This window comes from Telopea speciosissima, chromosome 5 (assembly GCF_018873765.1).
Source record: "Telopea speciosissima isolate NSW1024214 ecotype Mountain lineage chromosome 5, Tspe_v1, whole genome shotgun sequence".
Lineage (NCBI taxonomy): Eukaryota > Viridiplantae > Streptophyta > Magnoliopsida > Proteales > Proteaceae > Telopea > Telopea speciosissima.
In genome coordinates, this window is record NC_057920.1 from 12,009,526 (window position 1) to 12,028,386 (window position 18,861).

Genomic DNA, 18,861 nt, shown 5'->3' on the forward strand with positions numbered 1-18,861 from the left:
CTCCCTCTGGAGGGAGAGCAGATTCTAAATGAGAAAAATCTCAAAGTGTCTTTGTCTGAGAGTCTCTGCTGACCATCTCTTGTAGCCTGCAGATCTAAGATGAAATGATATGATATTTCAGATTGGGAGATTCAAATGAAGAAGGGCAAATACATTTGTGGTTGGAGCTAGTCTTATCGCAAGCGACTGAGACCCTAGTTCTGTGAGGTGAACCACAGCCACCAACATAGCAGCTCCATTCTCTCCATTCCCAAGGTCTAATGAGCAATTTCTGTAAGGGGGAAATCCTACAATTCAAACCCCAACTCAAACTTAACTCCTTCGTCCAGGTCATCTGCTTCAACATCCTATTAGGACTAGGTTGCAAGCTTAGGTTGGATAAATAATTAGTGAAAGATTAAAAAGGAAGTAAATGGAGATAATACTTACAAAAATCTCTGAAACAAAGGCCATGGCTGAAATCCCTTCTGACCAGTAGGTCAAACTTCTTTAATCCTAAGAATTGAACAGCTGCAACTATAATTTTGGAGGTAGCATGAGCCATCATGTCTGCTTGATCTGCTCTTTTCTTTTTTCGAAACTGGAAGCAAAGTTACCATATGGGTAGTCCTGATTTGTAATCTGGCTGACTCACAGAGAGAGAGAGAGAGGGAACAGGGGAACATGGCCCCTGCTTTAGCTGTTGATCAATGAATACACACAGGCCATTTTACGGTAGGGTTTGATCTAATGGCGTCATCGATTGGGGCGGTTGGGGTTGCAGAGGAGGAAGAAGAAGGAGAAGAAGGAGGAGGAGGAGGAGGAGGAGAAGGGACGGTGATGGGTCGGGGTGTTTTTTTTACAGTTACCATCCCAAAAGGGTATTTTGATCCTAGAAAATTCGTGACAACGGCATATTCTCACGATTAACCCTCTCCGTGGGGGTCAATTAGTTATTAATATGCAACAGGGAGGGTAATAGTTGTTTAAAAATTTTTAGGGGGATAATAGTAAATATCAAAGTTTTTGGGATGGTAATTGTAAAAAAAATAAAGAATCGGTGTTGGAATCAGTCAATGCCGATTCCCGATTCGCATCAATCGGAATCGGCCAGAACGATCCAAAAACACCCTTGAATCAGTCTGAAACGGTAGAAATCGGGGAATATTTGTTTAAATATTCCGATTCAGAACAAAAAAATTGGAATTGATCCCGGCTAATTCCCAATCCAATTCATCAATTTTTTTATTTTTTTTGGTGAAGATCCAATTCATCAATTTTTGAAACCCTATATGGGAGAGGAATTGCTATGACGCTAGAGTTAAGGGTGTAAATCGGTCTAGAACTAAGTATTCGGTTTGGTTCCGGTTTGCTACCAGGAAGTATTAGCATGATCCAGATCTGGATAGTTATGAAATTCAGTATCCATATCGAATTTGTATGGTTTCGGTTCGTTTTGATTCCTACACAGTTTCGATTATAGTTCTTATACTTGGTTTATATTATGTATATATTATACTCTAATATAGTAGTATTATAAAATCTAATACTAATACTAGTAAAATATATATTATAATATATCAGTATTATATTATATTAATATACTATAATATATTGGTACCACAATTTGGTTCGGTTTTGGTTCTAACCGTCGGTTCCAACGTTGGATTCGAAAAGTAACCAAGTCTCACCTCGGTTCTATTCCTTGGTTCCGGATTGTAACCAAATTCTATTCGGTTTGGTTCGATTCTGATTATTCAATCTGGATCTGATTTCGATTTTTAGTTTCGATTCAAATTTGACACCCTTAGCTAGTGTAGTTTCCTCCAATGTAGAGATGGGAAATCAAATCATCCAGTATAGTAAGGGGTTTAACAAGAAGAGAGAGATTTCCATGATTAAAGCATTGGGGAATATACATTTTTTTTTGGGTAAACGGGGAGTATACATTACACTACGATTTTTAATCATAAGAAAAATTGAGGGTTCATGAGTGTGATGTGAGAGAATGTGTGTAGGATTTGAATACTCGTGCCGTTATAATATTTTTATGTGTTTATATGAAAATTTTGTAATAATAAATTGGGGAAAAGAACTCTGTACGGGAGTGTGGCCTATGCTAGCACTCTCATGTGTCTATCTCTCTCCTCTCCATATGAAAAGACACCTCTGCCCCCTTGTTTTGAGGAGGAGATAAATAGACACATAAGAGTGCTGGCGTCGGCCACACTCCCAGACAGAAAACTAGTTCCCTAATAATTTATGTGTTAAACAAAACTCACCGAGTTTGGTTTCTTTGTTTTCTCATTGGACCATATTCTATTAATAAACCATCAGTTTAGTCTACAACTAAACAAAACTTTGGAAATTTTTTTTGTCATAAAAAACCCGAGAAATTTTGTCCATTATCTTCAATATTAGTCCATTTTGTTGTTCTCACCTACAAAGCTAGGGTCACTCTCTCCTCATTCGGAAAAGGAGAAGTAGGATATATAATCCTGCATGTGCAAATGTTAAGAAAACAACGCCCAAAATGGTCGATTTGCAGAAGAAATACGAAAAACAGAGAAGAACAAGCACACACAAAAACATAGGATTTACGTGGTTCACCAAAGATGAAAGCTACATCCACGACCGAGCAACAGAACGAATTTCACTATTCTTTGAGAATGTTATAAAACCTCTCTTACAGTCCTCTCAGAAATAAGAATATTATATAGAGAAGCCATAACCTGAAGAAGTACAATAATACCCCTAGACCTAGAAATTGCCAAACCAGACAGGGTCGGACCAAAACATAACGTATACCCATAATATATTGTTTCGAAGATCTCAACAAACCCAACACAACAACTAGCTTTTGGCGAGGACGTACGCCATTTTTCGACAATCTGAGATCGTTTCGAGGCTGAAATAGCCCTCCGAAGATCTCAATCGCACATTCTAAACCAGAAAAACAGGCTTCACCAATAAGAGCAAATGCATTTGTGGGTTTTTGTTTAGGGGATAGGGTTTAGGGCTTACTCTACTCGGTTGAATCTGCTTACAATGTTTTATCAAGTCACGTACAAGCAGAAGAAGTAGCTTTAGCCTCTACCTCTCTCTCTACTACAGCTCTCTATGTCCTTAACTTGGTATGGAAACGAGTATGGGTGATTCCACGACTTGAACACTACCTAAAATTAAGGCATTCTTATGTAGGAGTTGTGCATAGGGCATTGCATCTGGTGAAGGTCTCCATTGTCGACAAGTCCCACTCGACCCAACATACCAATGATGTAGTTATACTAAGGAATCTATTGATTACATCCTTCTCGATTGTCCCTTTGCCCGAGCTGTTTGGTTTGGGTGTTCTTACTCGTATTCCTCATCTTCAAACTAGGAACATACCGCTAAGTGCAAGGGTGGCACTCTATCTTCCATAAGGATAAGCATTTGGGTCGAGAATCTCTCTCCTTAGCATCTTTTATTTGTTAATTGGAATATATTGAAGGCACGTAATGGTCTGTTGTTTAAGTGGGAAGTCTAGTCTCCCAAGGATATTATTGAAACTGCAAAGCTACATTGCAGGGAGTTTTTATTGGTAAATTATCCACCGATTACCAATGGTGCCAATCCTAAATGACATTAGGGCTTTTTGTCTATTCTTTTATGTATGTTCGTTTCATTATATTCCAAGATGTATCAATTCTATAGTTGATACCTTCACCAAGAAGGGTTTGACAGTTTGGCATGTTTCCATTCTTTGGCTTCTTCTCCTCTACGAAGGTGAAGCATCAAGTGGCTCATGCTTTTCTCATAAATAAATCCAATTTCTATCAAATAAAATTTCTTTCCCCCCCTCCCCACCCCCCGCGCCCTTTTTTTCTAATCCTGTTTTAACTATGTTTTGACTAACCACTTTTTAATCGAGCACCCTCACCCTCACCCTCACCCTCACCAACCCACAGGCCACTCTTTTGGAGAAGCACGAAAGTAAAAGTCTTTAATGAGTACTAACAACCATCACTTACGCTCTAGTTCTCCAAAGTGGAGACTCGCCTACATTTAAACCTGTCCACTTATAAAATTCATAGTCAATATCTGTGAAATTACATCCATAACCTTGATTTCTTCCCCTCCATCATGGTAGGATATATTGGTTTTTGTGTAATTAATGTAACCAGGACCATCTGATTAAGATAAGGAAGGGCAAGTCCGTAGTACCATTAAGGCATTTTACAAAAGACAAGATATTCACAACTCTTTTATGGCAAAATATTAATCCCTGACATTTTACCTACTTAATCTTAAAGAAAAAAGAACAAAAATTCAAGAGGGGTATCTGTGTCATTTACTAGAGGCACTTCCATGGAACACTGTTTATTGAGATGTACAGGGTCCAATGTTATTAAACTTGGAACCGGGATCCGGATCGGGTCTAGTCGATTCTGATTAGCTTGATTGACTTAGATTGAGATGTGCTGATATGAACAATCCGATTCCAATTCTCGAAACCTTGATTGGGTTGGATCATAACTTGTAACTAAAAGAAGAGGTGAGGTCGGTGAGGTAATTTACATAGGATTATTTTTTAGTGTAACCATGAATAGCGAGAAAATGTTGTCACAATCCAACATAGAAAAAATAAAAAAGTATTTTGCGCTTTGCATATAAAACAAAACACATTAATAAACTCATTACACCAAGCAAAATCTTTTTACCTAAGATGTTGTAATGTTGAAAAAAAAAGAGAAAGTTTTCATTCACCCTCGGTGATCGTTTCTTTCACCCCTATATGTTGGAGGTCCAAAATACCCTTCACTGTTTCCCTAATGCCCCATACCAGTATACAACACCAAATGTAGCCATTGGTGAGGAAATTCTTCATTCACCCTCGCTTGAGGAGACGTCTTCTTCTTCTTCCTTCTTTTTCTTCTCTTAATTTCTTTGATTCCCATATCTAACACAATCGGATTGAAATCCACTTCTGCAACGCATGGCTGCCTCTTTGACTAGAAAGAAAAGAGGGGAAAGTATTGATCCAACCATTTGATTTATTCTAATTAGTAGTGTGTGTGCTACTGTACTGTGCTGTGACCTTCACTTTCCTTACCTACCCAAGTAAGAGAAAGAAAAGAAATGAAAATAATGTTTCCTTTCTCTTCTATATAAACCCAACTACCATTTTATCCCTTCCTCACAGCAGCATATCTCATTCTACTTTCACTGTTCTTCTTGGAAGATATTTGAGATCCTATATTGGTTCTTGTGTAATCGAGAGATGGGTTTCTGCAGAAGCAAAATTGGTTTTACCCAGTGGCTCATCCTTGTGATAATGGGAACTGCCTCAATGTTAGCAGTTAGTAGTATGGCGAAGACGATCATGGTTGGAGGATCTGAAGGCTGGCATTTCGGCTTCAACTATACTGACTGGGCTTTTGAAAATGGACCTTTCTACCTCAATGACACTCTAGGTCAGTTCTAATTAAAGAGTTAGTTATTTCAGTTAGTACTAACTAGGGCTGGTTGGGCTGGTTTTTTAAACACCCCCCCCCCAGCCCAACCCTGAGTCCGTCTCTGACTCGGGGCTTGAAAAATCCAACCTTGACAACCCACCTTCAGGATCGGACCGGTCTGGGCCAGGGTCAGCCCAGGGCCTCAACCCTAGCCCGGCCCAGCCTAGACCCAATGCTAGAAATTCCTACCCCTGACCCGTCCTCAGGGTCGGGGTATATTAGCCCATGCCCTGACCAAAGGCTAGAAATTCCCAACCCTAATCTGCCCTTAGGGTTGGAATATCTTAGCCTAGGCGTTGACTCAGGGCTAGAAAGTCCTAGTCCTGATCCTTCCTCAGGGTTGGAGTATCTTAGCCTAGACCCTCACTCAGGGCTAGAAATTCCGAGCCCTGACCCGCCCTAAGGGTCGGGGTATCTTGGCCCAGGCCTTGACTAAGGGTTAGAAATTCCCCACCCTGATCTGCCCTCAGGGTTGGGGTACCTTATTCTAGACCCTGACTTAGGGTTAGAAATTCTCAGCCTTGATCCACGCGCCCTCAAAGTCGAGGTATCTTAGTCCAGGCCTTGTTTGAGCTCAGGGTGAGCTCGAGCTGATAGGGTCAAACTTGCACCCCTAGTAGTACCTGATTCAATCAGCCTTTGCCTTTTTTTTTCTGATTAAATTCTCAATTATTAATTGATGAAATGCAGTGTTCAAGTTTGATCCACCAAACAGCACAACCTTCCCTCACAGTGTGTACTTACTGCGAGACTTCTGGAGTTTCTTGAGATGCGATCTGAAGAAAGATAAGATGGTGGCGAATGTGACAGACGGTGGTGGGGAGGGCTTCAAGTTTGTGCTCAAGAGGTGGCAACCTTACTATTTTTCTTGCGGTGAGCGCAATGGCTTCCATTGCAATGTTGGTAGGATGAAGTTCGTCGTCTTCCCCATGCCTCGTTGCCGTAATAGTACTCACGGTTGATGCTTAATTGCTTGCTCTAATTAGTTGATTGTCCATTGGAGAGGCAACCTAGTTTGGTCCAGGAACATTTTGTTTCTCAAAGCATTTGAGAAAAGTAAGAATAAGATTATAAGAGGCATTCTTGTTAAGCTCTTGTTACTTGATTCTAAATGAGTGGTTATTTTGTTGTAAGCAGAGATAGTTTTGGCTTCCCATTTGTTCTCTGGGTGTGTGTTCTTCATTTTCTGTCATTAATGTTTCTTAATATATATTACTAGAAATTTGAAAAGCATTCTCTTTAGTTTTAACCATGGAATGGAGTCTGGCTCTGGTTAGTGTTAACACTAACATGAATCCCTGTTTCCCAATTTAAATTCTGTTTAATTAAGGTCATGTTTGTTGAATTTTTATCTGCTGCTGTAATTGGAGGGAAGTCATCTTATGTGAGGATGAGAGAGAGAGAGAGAGAGAAAGTCTTGTGTGTGCTAGCGTACCCTTTGAGAACCTTTTCGTTTAAGGGAGGTGATTGTTGTCAGGTCGTGTGGCCCCTCTGTCTAGACACAGGCTTGTGAAATGACCACTTTACCTCGGTGAATGCCTTTGGTGCGGTCTTATTTTTGCCTTCCTTTAAATAATGGTAGAGGGTTCTCTCAACAAGCAGCTTATGCACACTAATTAATGAGGTGCAAGAGTGCTACAAAACAATAATTGGCTGCAACAGGGTCGGGTTGGGCCGGGCTTTATAGAAGCCTACCCCAATCCTAAGTCCCCTTAGTTGGGCCCAGGCCCGACCCGACCCTGATTAGAGCCAGAAAAATTCAACCCTGACCCGACTTCAGGGTCGGGCCGGGCTGACTCTGATTGGCCCTGAATCCTGATCATGGGGAGGGGGAAAGAAACGCATGGGCTGGAATGAGCTGGGGAGAACGTTATCAATTTTACATAAAATAACACTATAATAAAATGTATTATATCACTTATTGTCTTCATATATAATATATTATATAAAAAAATGTGGGTGATGTTTAAAATTTATAATGTATATATTTTATAGTATAACTTAAATCAGGGTCAGGCTGGGCGGGGCCAAGCTTAGCCCAAGGACTCAACCCTAGACCAACCCGACCTTGACTCAGGGCCAGGAATTTTCAACCCTGACCTGCCCTCAGGGCCAAATATCTCAGCCTAGGCGTTGTTCGGGCTCAGGGTGAGTTCGGGCCGACAGGGCCAAACTTGCACCCCTTAATATTGTACATAGGAGGGTAGTGATGTCATTTCTTCCAAGGAGGACAACAATAAACAAAAGGTGCTAGCATACCATATTTAATTAATATTCAAAAGCATCTTAACAATCTATGTGGCCCTACAAAAAAGGGTATACCCAATGCACAAGTCTCCTGCCACTACGAGTTTGGGAGGATCACAATCTACGTGGCCCCACAATGGAGTTTAGAGGATCCAGATCCCCTCCAATGAACCCAAGGAGTGCCCAATGAGCATCCAACGGCTAGGCTGGCTGGCATACATCCTCGTGCGTGCGTCAAGATGTGTATCAGCCTGCCCAGCCATCAGATGCCTCATTTGGTCACTCATTGGGCGGATTCCTCATTGGAGAGGAGCCCAACGCTTTGACAAATGGCATAGCGATTCCTGAATTGGGACAACAAAGTGTGAGAGTTCAACCCAATGACCAAGAGACCACAGTCGTCCAAATATGCATCGTTGGATTAGAATCTTTTACAGATCGATGCTTACACAACTAGAAATACCTGTTCAGAAAACGAAAAACATTCCAATCCGACGGCTCACACAGCGGCTCTATGTTTATCAATCACGACTCTCCACTGTAACGACCATCCCTGTCCAAAGAAATTTCTGATCTGCCCTCACCTAAGGGTGTCAAATCGGACGGTTCCCGGTATTCGGGATGGGTCTGTATCGGTACCAAAGGTGTTTGTCCCAGTACCGTCCCATTTAGTTAACGGGATCAAATCTAGGTCCCGGTCCTGATTATCAATGGGACGGGATGGTACCGGTTCCTAAACGATTCTAAGCCTGCTAGGAAAAGGTAGAAAGAACTTTAACGGTTTCTAATGAGATGGTTTAATTAGTAGTGTTGTGGATCTTTTCACTATTATTAGATCTAAGGCATTTCTTACATTTGAAAGTAATTTAGAATACGAAACCTGATGAATTGAATTTCATGGTTTTACTTTTTCAGATCACATATAACTTTCTCAAAACGACAACTAAGAATTAACAAGGATGAAATAAACAAGTCCATATACAATTTTAGTGCTATCCCAAAACAAAATTATAAAAATAGAACTGAAGGTTTATCAACTGAAACCTCCATAAGAGAACATGTCTCCCAAATTCATCAAACTCCAGCCGTAAAGCTTGAATGAAAGAATATGAAATATACCCTTTGAAAAGGTATTGATAGTTCTGGTCTTATCTGGTACCTAATCGGTATTTCGGTACTGGTCCCAATGGGAATCCCATCCTAGAACCCTCCCGTCCCATTTATTATTCGTTGCCAAAATCAGATCCCAGTACCATCCCGTTTATTAATGGGACGGTCCGGTACCAGGTTTTAACGGGACGGTTCTTGGTTCTGGTCCCAAATTGACATCCTTACCCTCACCATCCTGTCCTCGATTCTTCTTTCATGCTCTCTGTACGTAAAACTACTTAACTCCCTTTTCTTTCTTTAAGGTCTTATCTCTTCTCATCCTGTATTTGGCAACTGTGGTACTAATAGAAATCACACAGAAGCTTTTTATATTTCTAATTTCAATTTCTGATATTATGGTTTATGAGACTGAGACAATAATGACATCCTAAAACTTGCCCTAGAAACCAAAGTTCGAATCTTCTGCTCCTTTTAAAACTCCGGAGCAGAAGATTGCTCTATTGGGCAACTCTACCAGTCGGGTGAGTTTTCTACTTTTCTTATTAATTTGCGATATCTAAACTAAGTAAGCTATACCAAGGCAACAGCTTGGCCTGGTTGAGAATTGAGACCCTAGAAGCTTGCATGAGGTTCTCACTTCTGAGTGCTTATGCAGCTGGGTGAAAAGGTGAATGAGTTGTCTAAATTATGAACAATACAATGCTTAGTGCTATTTTTCTTTAAATACAATGGGTTAATTAGGATGTCAAAACCTTGAATTGGGAATGTCTTCTCAAATTTTGGTTAATTGGCCATGAATTTGTCTTCCTGTAGTGAATTAATCTTCCTTTTTATTTGATCCACAAGAGATCAAATATGATATCCATAGGGCTCCATTTCTTAGAAAGCAATTAAATGTGGACTTAGTGCCGCTAAGGAGACTTGAACCACCAATCAAGCTCCTGACGCAGTTCTCCCAAGGGAGTAGCGAACCACCCGAACAAACCCTGGATCGGCAATCTTCCTGAATAGGTAGTCTTTTATTTATTTACCCCCCCCCCCTCAACTTTTTTCTCTTGCTAGTAAACTAAAATCCTATTTTTTATTCTAGATGCTGGGGTATAGCTTGTTTCAGTATTTATGACTTGTTGATTTTGATAGATATTATTTGTTTCTTTATCTGGGCATCACTAGGGTGTTGCCAGAGAGGGCAAAATCACTCTAGTAACGCCTTGAGGCCATTCATACACATAGAAAGTACAGAACACCCTTTGAAGAACAACAGAAATATATTCATAATGTCCCATGTAATCTCAAGGCAACATGGGTAGCATTGGAATATGTGAAGGATCCAAATGTGATATGCCATTTAGTTTGTCCTTCATTTGATTTGTATACGTGGATATGTTTACAATTTCAAAACTTGTGTGTGACTTTTCAAAACTTATTAATTTCCAACATATATATGGTTCTTAGGCTCATTTTATATAGAATGTAAGATGTAATATCCAAAGTATGAGTTTGATTTTTCTTTCATTGCCCAGTTTTTATTTCCTGCTTTTAATCAAGCAAAACATAATAAAGGCCAGTAAGTCCATTTGTGGTACAGGGGAACTACAAATCAGTTTATATCTCTTTCGGTTTCACTTTCAACTTTCTTTACTTCTCCTGAGGGTATTCTTGGCGAAACTCTTGGCAAGTTCAGTATATGGGGTCTCTACATTACCTTTGTGCCAGCGCAAGCACTGCCCTGAACAGGATTTCCACCTTTCTATGGGGTAGTGCAGTACTTTCACACACTTCTGTGTCTAGACGTAGGAACCACATAGACCACGCGACCTACCTGTTCTTTCCCCCTTAAATTATATAGAGTATCTGTTAGCCATCAAACATGAATTTGTGAAAGAAAAATAGACCAAGTGGAGTGCCTTTGCAACCTCATTTGATAAGCTGCAAAAAAACATGTCTCGGCAAGCTAGAATACTTTGATATGTGTTCAATGGAACTAAAAACATTTTTTTTTTCTCTTTTTCTAGAAATCAGGTTTAGTCTGGATAATGAGATGGAGATGCCTCAAAAATTCAATCTGGAAACACTTGAAAAATTGCTGCTTAGCAACTCTTCCATGTACAGCAGCCTAAACTACAGGTGTCCCAGGGAAGACAAAAAACGATTTTTTGGGGTAATAGGTGAAACTGTCTATTTTTCTGATAAACTTTTCGCAAAGTTCAGAAATGAATACTGAGTTATATCATTGATGCTTTGAGGTAAGGCCTTTTGGGGAATTTTGAACCCTTCTTTCTTTTTTTGTCATATTTTTCTAAACACTTCTATCCAAGGGAGGTTAAATCATCATTTCGGGTCTCAGGGGAAATAAATTCTCTCTCTCTGCTGTCCGTTGCCCGAACAGCACCTGCTATTCCCTCACATGGGGCCGAAATGACGACATAACCTCCCTGCCCGAACACATTGCCCAAGGGAGGTTAAGTCGTCATTTGTGTCCCATGTGAGGGGACAGCACTGTACTATTCGGATAGCGAATAGTAGAGGATAAAAATTTGGGTGTTAGGCATGCCTCCAGCTTACTGGTAGTGACATGCACCAATCACAGGGCTGGATACAAGAGGACAAAAGGGTCTTTTTCAAAAGGTAAGAGAGAAAATGACACAAGTTGGATACCCTGGCGGCGTGGTCAACCTTTTTCCATAATTCTAACTGCAATGGCTTGCTAATACAATTAGTAAGAAAAGACAATAATGAGATGACACGAGGGGGGAGAGATCTGGTATATACAAAATAATTCGGAATACCTTTTCCCAAGTGGGATTGGATCATCGGCTTCGGCCAAGAACAATCCTAATTCCGGATTATTCGAAATTAGGTGTTTTCAATTATTTTTCTAGGGTTCATCTGATTCTGGCTGGATTGGAATCAGAAGCGGCGGAGGCTAATTGGCATGAACCGAACTTGATCCTAAAAGTCAGTTTGTAGGATCAAGTTTTTCAGAGGTTCGTACTAGTGATATAGAAGGGGTAAACTATTTGTCATAAGGCAGAAACCCTAGAGAAGAGTGGAACCTATTAGAAATGATTACTTGATTCAGAGTAGGGCTGCAACAGGGTCGGGTGGGCCGGGCGTTTTAAAACCCCAACCCAACCCTGAGTGTATTTAGCTGGGCCCAGGCCTGACCCGGCTCTAATTCAAGACCAGAAAAATCCAACAATGACCGCCCTCAGGGTCAGGCCGACCCTGATTGGCCCTGATAATGGGGTGGAGATTTGCATCAGTTGGCCAAGCTGGGAAAGGGAGATGCATGGGCTGGCCAGACTGACTGGCTGAGAAGAAGAAGAGAACAAAGAAGAAGAATAACGAAAAAAACATGAAAAAGAAGAAGAAGATAGGGTCGGCCCAGGTTGGGCTTAGCCTGAGGCCTCAATCTTGACTCAGCTCGATCCTGATTCAGGGTCAGAAATTCTCAATTTTGACCCGCCCTCAAGGCCAAGGTATCTCAACCCAAACTTTGTTCGGACTCAAGGTGGGTTCGGGCCGTCAGGACCAAACTTGCACCCTAATTCAGAATGGGCTACTATGGATCGACGTCAATTTGAAAGTATGGTAATCTGTTACTATTCATTACCAATCATATAGAGAGCTGACACCACATTGATTCCATGAGGGACTTGGTGGAGGTTGTTATGGTCTTAAATTTCCTCACCTTTCAACCTCCCTTTTAGGAGCGAGTTCTCCTGAAGTATTCATCTCTTCTCTTTTCTCCCTATGTCAATTCTGGCTTTGATTATTATTTTTTCTTCCCCAGAACAGGGGAGAGCCCCCTCAATGGAAAGAACTACGAAGGTGGAGAGGAAGAGAAAAGGAAAGAGAGGAAAAAGACCTACAATTTACGGCCCGACAAGCAAGGTGAGAGAGAATTTTAAGTGCCTAAATCCATCGTATCATCACAAACAAACGAATCATGATGTACGTACATGGAATACAATGGTTGACTTACCTGTCATCAGATATCGATCTGTCTTTGACTTTTATACGTGTTGGGAAGGGAATGGAGAATGGAGATTCCCTTGGTGAGGTTCTTTGCTAGCTGGATAAGATAATGGGTTATGTTCCAAACCGACACAGCAAGTAGGGGACCTCAGGTTTTTTCGGATTTGGCCTCTCTTTGTCTCAAATAGTATTTTGGATTTGGACCAACCCGACCGAGAGAATTTATGGTTTTGAGGTGTTTGGGGCAACATCCGCCGACATTCATGGCTGGCTTACAATAAGAGAAGCTATAAGTTGTAGACAAGAAGCCATTAACTCGGGGAGTTAGAAAGATTTCTCTCCTAATTTTACAATTTGAGTCTCCTTGTATATGAATTGATATTCATCAAATTTTTTTCTTACTCCCTGCTACTGACTAGGCATGTATGGGGAATTTATCGTCTTCATTTATCTGTTCTTCCATTTCTTTCATTAGATCTAATAAGAGGGAATGGATCCCACCTAGGCAGTGTGTTCGGGTAATTAGATGTAATGGAAGAAATGAAGGGACGGATAAATGGAGATGGTAAAGATTTGGTACGTATGATGTCAATATAAGTGGATGGTGTGCCGATGCCTCTCATAAAAACTAAGAAGAAAAATCTCGTCATTACTCCCACCCCCACTGACAAAAGTTTGAAATTCTCAAAACGGGATCAACTCCCCATAGGTGGCGTTTAACGACTCTTCACATATAGTTTGGTGACAATACTTGTTATTTTTCTTCTACAAATGCCCATCTAAACACTCTTAATGACAGATAAAAAGATATTTATGGAAACAAAAGGATACGTGTTATCACATAATTGTGCATAAAATATCTGTATACAAGAACTAACTAAAATTATAGAAAGTCCTACCAAAAAAACCTAAAGTTATAGAAAGGTATTTTTGACATTGTAGAATAGGAAGTGTTTGATGACTCATAAAGTGAAATCACCATTGATTCACTTTTCACCATGGGTGAAGAAAAACTTAATCTAATATTTAATTCCTTAAAAGTGAGAAATGCAAACATGGTTAAATACGGGGGGGGGGGGGGGAGGACATGTGGATGTGGCGGTGGAATTTGTTTTGGTTTTCCCACAAGATATGTAGGTTAAGTCGGTGTCTGCCATAATAATAGAATTGGGTAGTCAACTGTCCACGACCTTGCTTGAACCAGGCTGGCCCATTGACCTGGACTTTGGGCTATCAGCCCAAAACCCAAGCTGGACATGATAATGCCAAGTTGCCGTGCATGTTCAATCTAATTTAGTAAACTTCAAAGTTCAAAGTCTTATATGGGAACAACTTGTCGGCAACAAAGAGGTAAATTAATTATTAAGTTGTAAACTTCTTTTAATTGTCCCAATTTTATTCTTAAAAGTTATTTAATATATAGGAGAAGAACGCTAATTAGTCGTGTGGCCCTAGACAAAGGAGGACGTAAAATGATTCTCTCACTCCCATGAAAGACATAATTCTCATCCCCAAGATGCTTGTGTGCACTTTCTCATTGGTCATCCCATTGGCACAAATGTTATGCGATCATGTAGCGTTCTCTTGCCCTTAGTATAATATTGGGAAAGAGAACGCCACTAGGTCATGTAGTGTACACCGCCACTGCACCCTGACATGAGTACATGAAATGATCGCCACACCCCCCTAGGCCCCTAGAACCCCAAAAATAACTAGGGTTGTGACGATCATTTTGCACGCTCTTGTGTTAGGGCATAAGGGCGGCGTGTTTGGCGCGATCGGGTGGCGTTCTTTCTCCCTATAATATTTAATGTAGAGATAAAAAGAGTTTTTAAAAAATTAATGAAAAGAAAGGGAATAGATAAAAATGATCATATCTCACTCATACGGAGTCCAATTGACTTGATTCTGGTGGAAGTTGGCAAGATTATTTCCAACATCGCCTCATTCAAAGGGGGCATTTCGTAGACACTGAATTTTGTCATTCCAATATATTCTCTTTTGTCGCCATTGATTTGAGTCCAAAATTGCTCTTAAGATTTGTAGTATAAACAATTACCATTTTACCCTTGGAGTGACTTGGATCTCCAAACATTGTTAGAATGGACTCAAACTTTCCCCCTTCTTTTAAACTGTTCTTCTCTACACAGTAATAAATACATTGGGGTCGCATCACGCATGGACCCTGCATCAGTGCAGGGGCCAATGAAAGTGTCTAAAGTGGCATCAAGGGGCGGGACGATAATTTCACGTGCTCCTGTGTCTAGACGTAGGAACCACGAGACTAGGCAAAGTTTTTATTTTTTCAAAAAAAAATACATTTTATAGTAAAAAAACAGAAAATAAAAACAGTGTTGTTGCAATCAACCTTGACTATAATAAGATTTCCCCTATAAATAAACATGATTAAGGAAACATACCAGCATGTTCAAGAATAAGCATGCTGATGGACTGGTTGAATTTTGAAACAGTTCTTTCTGACCAATTTGATTTTGCAGTGTCAACTGTTTAAGTTTTTTTTGTTATTTAAATTCAATTAGGGTTTACAAACCCAGAATTGGGATTAAGATCGGTTTTGACTCATTATGATTCGGATAAGATTCGAATCAGTCCAGATAGATGAATATTCTATCAAACTCGGCTACAAAATACCTTAACTCTAGTTTTCTCGACCGAGTTATATCGCTCAGAATCGAAATCGATCTCAACCAATATCTATTTGAATCAATCGATTCGATCCTGATTTTTAAAACACTACACTCAATAGAGAAAAACGGAAATGAGTCCGAGGAAACCAGATCCTCTCCTGCTCACATCCAACGGTTGGGCCGGTATGATGGGCACCCTTACACACAATCCGTACATTGTTGATTGATATATTTCAGTGACACATTCACGTGATACATTGTAGTGTTTGGCTACAAGAATCTTTTGAGGTTTATGGTTAGGTTCCCCTTTGAACCGACATGAGGAGCAGTCATTGCAAAGGAACAACAAATAATGGGAAGCAGGTAGTGTGCATAAAGTTAGAACTAGACAAACAGCGTAGATCCTACTGTACAGATGTATCCATCCTTATCCTTCCACACATTCACTATGTGTTAAGAGGTATTAAAATCCTCTGCAGTATCGGTGGGGCGGCAGTGCACATATGGCGATACAATGAAGGCCATGTGTGCCACCTAGTCTCTGCTATGCCATCGGATGTGCACCGCCAATGTCCCTTTGTGACAATGTTGAAACCTCACCAACCTTAGTAAATTTTAGTTTCTCTCAAATTGATGACCTGCTTCACCCTTGCTAAAAGTACATTGTAATTAGAGATGGATTGGTTACTTTGAACTCTAAGACGCATCTTTGATTAGGGATGTAACAGATAGTAGAAAATTAAAATTAGATTTGCATCTTTCTAGGGGTATCTGTATCCAATCAGACAGTATTCGAATTTGAATTTAGACAATTTAGAACATAATTCATTCGAACTGATATTCAATTAATAAAAAAAAATTAAATAATTAATGATCTTGAGGGTTCTTGAAGATCCGATAGGTTTGCATCTATTTAGCGGTATCTATATCTAATCAAACAGTATCTAGATCCAAATTCGGATAATCTAGAACATAAAATATTCGAACAATTATTCAACTAATAATAAAAAATTAAATATCTAATGATCTTGAGGGTTTTTGAAGATTCGACAAGTTCTTGAGTATGAGAAAAAAAGTTTTAAAACAATGCGAGACATGGATTGAGAGCGAATCGTATTCGAAGGGGGAGGAAAGTTTAAGTTACACAATTCATGAATGTAAACAGATAGTCAAAAATCCAGATTCGATTCGTATTTGTTCCCATTAGGGTATCTGTATCCGATCGAAGATATCCAAATTCCTTACCCGTATTCGATCCGTTTACATCTCTAATTTTGAAGTGTTTTAATCGCAATAAATCATACATGTACATGTGTTTGATGAAATAAAACTCTCCTAAAGTATGTGGTTTCTCCAATTCAAGCCTTTATGCCATTGAGATAATTCCTACTCTGTTTTTTTTTGGGCTTGGGTCTTTGCCAAAGAAAGATATTATTTTGCTTTCAACAATATTAACAATACTATTTAATCAAAATTAATAAATAACAAACACCCAAAAAAAAAAAAAAACAAGGGCAGAAGAGAGAGAAATTGGGCATTGCTAATCCATTATACTCTCTCAAGTCTCAGCCATTCCAAGGTAGCCCAAGCCCAAGCCCAGGCCCAGCAGTTGCTGTTTCAGACAAGGAAGATGTCACATAATTCCTCACTTCTCTCGCAATCACATCCCTCATCATATCCCAAAACGCCGCCGGCATATTCTCCATCCCAACCTGCCTCTCCGGTGGAGCACAACCCACCCCCGGCGGCGCCAGCGTCAAAGCAGTCAGTGGCTCCGCCTCCGCCGGTGTCGATGACAAACACCCAAACCCCCGACTCATCCCACTCCCACTACCACTGCTATCTCCCTCCGCTACCACTTCTCTCTGTTTCCTCCTAAGCGTAGAGTTCCAATGGTTCTTCACAGAATTGTCGGTCCGACCCGGAAGTAATCGAGCAATGGTGGCCCACCTGTTTCCGTACTTGGCATGAGCAGCTAAAATAGTCTCATCCTCTGAAGCAGAAAAGGGTCGGTGCTCGACGTTGGGGCTGAGCTGGTTACACCACCGAAGCCGGCACGATTTGCCGGACCGACCCGGTATGTAACGGCTTATCAGAGACCAGTTTCGAGCACCGTGTCGCTCGACGAGCCGAGATAGAATCTTGTCTTCTTCATTAGTCCATGGCCCTTTGATCTTTTCCGATTTCTTCATGTCTCTTTCTCTCACTTCTTGTTTAGAAGACCCATAAGATGTAGAGTCAGAAGAAGAAGACGAAGTTGTGGAAGAAGAAGAAGAAGAACGAGTGTTGTTGATTGCTGCTTCCATGGCTAAACCTGCTCAGTCTTCGCCAGAAACAGTTTAAGCTTTTCTTCTACAAGTCTCGTTATATAGAGAGAGAGACTGGGCGAGTACATGGACTTGCCCATTTGCCTTTCGCTGTCGGGTGGTTCTGAGAAATTTCCTTTTGCTTGGGTGAGGGTTCTAACCAAGGCAGGTGCGTAAATGCGCACCATGTCTTTGGTTTTCCCTTCTCACCCTTTAATCTGAGAGGGAAGAGAGGGGGTCTCTTTTGTCGTGACTCGCAAGTGGATTTTATGATTTTCCCTATCAGTCTGGAACTGGTCAGGTAAGTGGGGTCCACTTGCACCTGGTCCCAAATATATTTTCTGAACCAGTGGTGGGGGTCCATAAATTATTCATATCCTTTTACATGTCAAGTTTAGCTTTAAGCTTAGCCAAATTGTTTTCCAAGATAAGGCTTATGAGTTATGAGTAAGACCTCTTATAACTAATATTTTCTAGAGAAATTAAATTTAATAATATTTTTGCAAAAAAGAGACATACCTAGTGCACAAGGATCCCATCACTATGGGATCTGAGGAAGGTCATAATGTGTGCGGTTTTACTTCCACTTTGTTGAGAGTGTTTTCAAATCTAACAATATTTCAATGGATCAAAATTAGTTCTATCATTTATAACTATTTTTGGTTCGTTTTTGTGCATCAGTATGGAAAGGAATGTGCACATTATACACCAACGATTGTGCAAAGAATGATAGCATTTACATGGGTCAGAACAAGAGAAAGTGTTACACCCGTGCCCGGATTTACTATTAATTATAATTTCTCTCTTGTGTGACGTATAGATTCTGCTACCGTATATGTTGGCGAATTATTTTTACTTGTGGTCAAGTCTAGCAACAAGATCATTAACCAGTTCACGGGCTTGCCTGTGGAAGAGAGCTTCCTTAACCAGCAGTGGAGAAGATTTATCGATGATGACTTTGTCGATCATCCTCTTAGTACGAGTCCACGAAGCCAGGAGTACCGGAAGGCATTCCCCGTGTCCCCACAGCTAGACACCTCCTTTGGCGATGAGCTTAGTATCGCGATTGAAAAACTATTCGGGATCACGAAG

General features: G+C 40.4%; 2 protein-coding genes across 2 annotated transcripts; one reads left to right on the plus strand and one right to left on the minus strand.

The window, feature by feature from the left end:
* Window positions 1–5,160: 5,160 nt before the first annotated feature.
* LOC122662510 (blue copper protein 1a-like) lies at window positions 5,161–6,493 on the plus strand. Its single transcript, XM_043858164.1, has 2 exons — window positions 5,161–5,435; window positions 6,168–6,493. Exons 1-2 carry the CDS (start codon window positions 5,243–5,245, stop codon window positions 6,437–6,439), a joined length of 465 nt encoding a protein of 154 aa, XP_043714099.1. The 5' UTR covers window positions 5,161–5,242; the 3' UTR covers window positions 6,440–6,493.
* A 10,508-nt stretch (window positions 6,494–17,001) lies between these two features.
* Window positions 17,002–17,808, minus strand: LOC122661120 (transcription factor MYB73-like). The gene has a single exon (XM_043856440.1). The coding sequence runs from the start codon at window positions 17,767–17,769 to the stop codon at window positions 17,029–17,031; it is 741 nt and encodes a 246-aa protein (XP_043712375.1). The 5' UTR covers window positions 17,770–17,808; the 3' UTR covers window positions 17,002–17,028.
* Between the last annotated feature and the right edge of the window lie 1,053 nt (window positions 17,809–18,861).

Excerpts from the sequence above, each read along its gene's own strand:
- LOC122662510 (XM_043858164.1), top strand. The coding sequence starts at position 5,243 with ATGGGTTTCTGCAGAAGCAAAATTGGTTTTACCCAGTGGCTCATCCTT. Across the intron at positions 5,436-6,167 it reads CTACCTCAATGACACTCTAG|TGTTCAAGTTTGATCCACCA; the intron begins GTCAGTTCTAAT and ends GATGAAATGCAG.
- LOC122661120 (XM_043856440.1), bottom strand. The coding sequence starts at position 17,769 with ATGGAAGCAGCAATCAACAACACTCGTTCTTCTTCTTCTTCTTCCACA.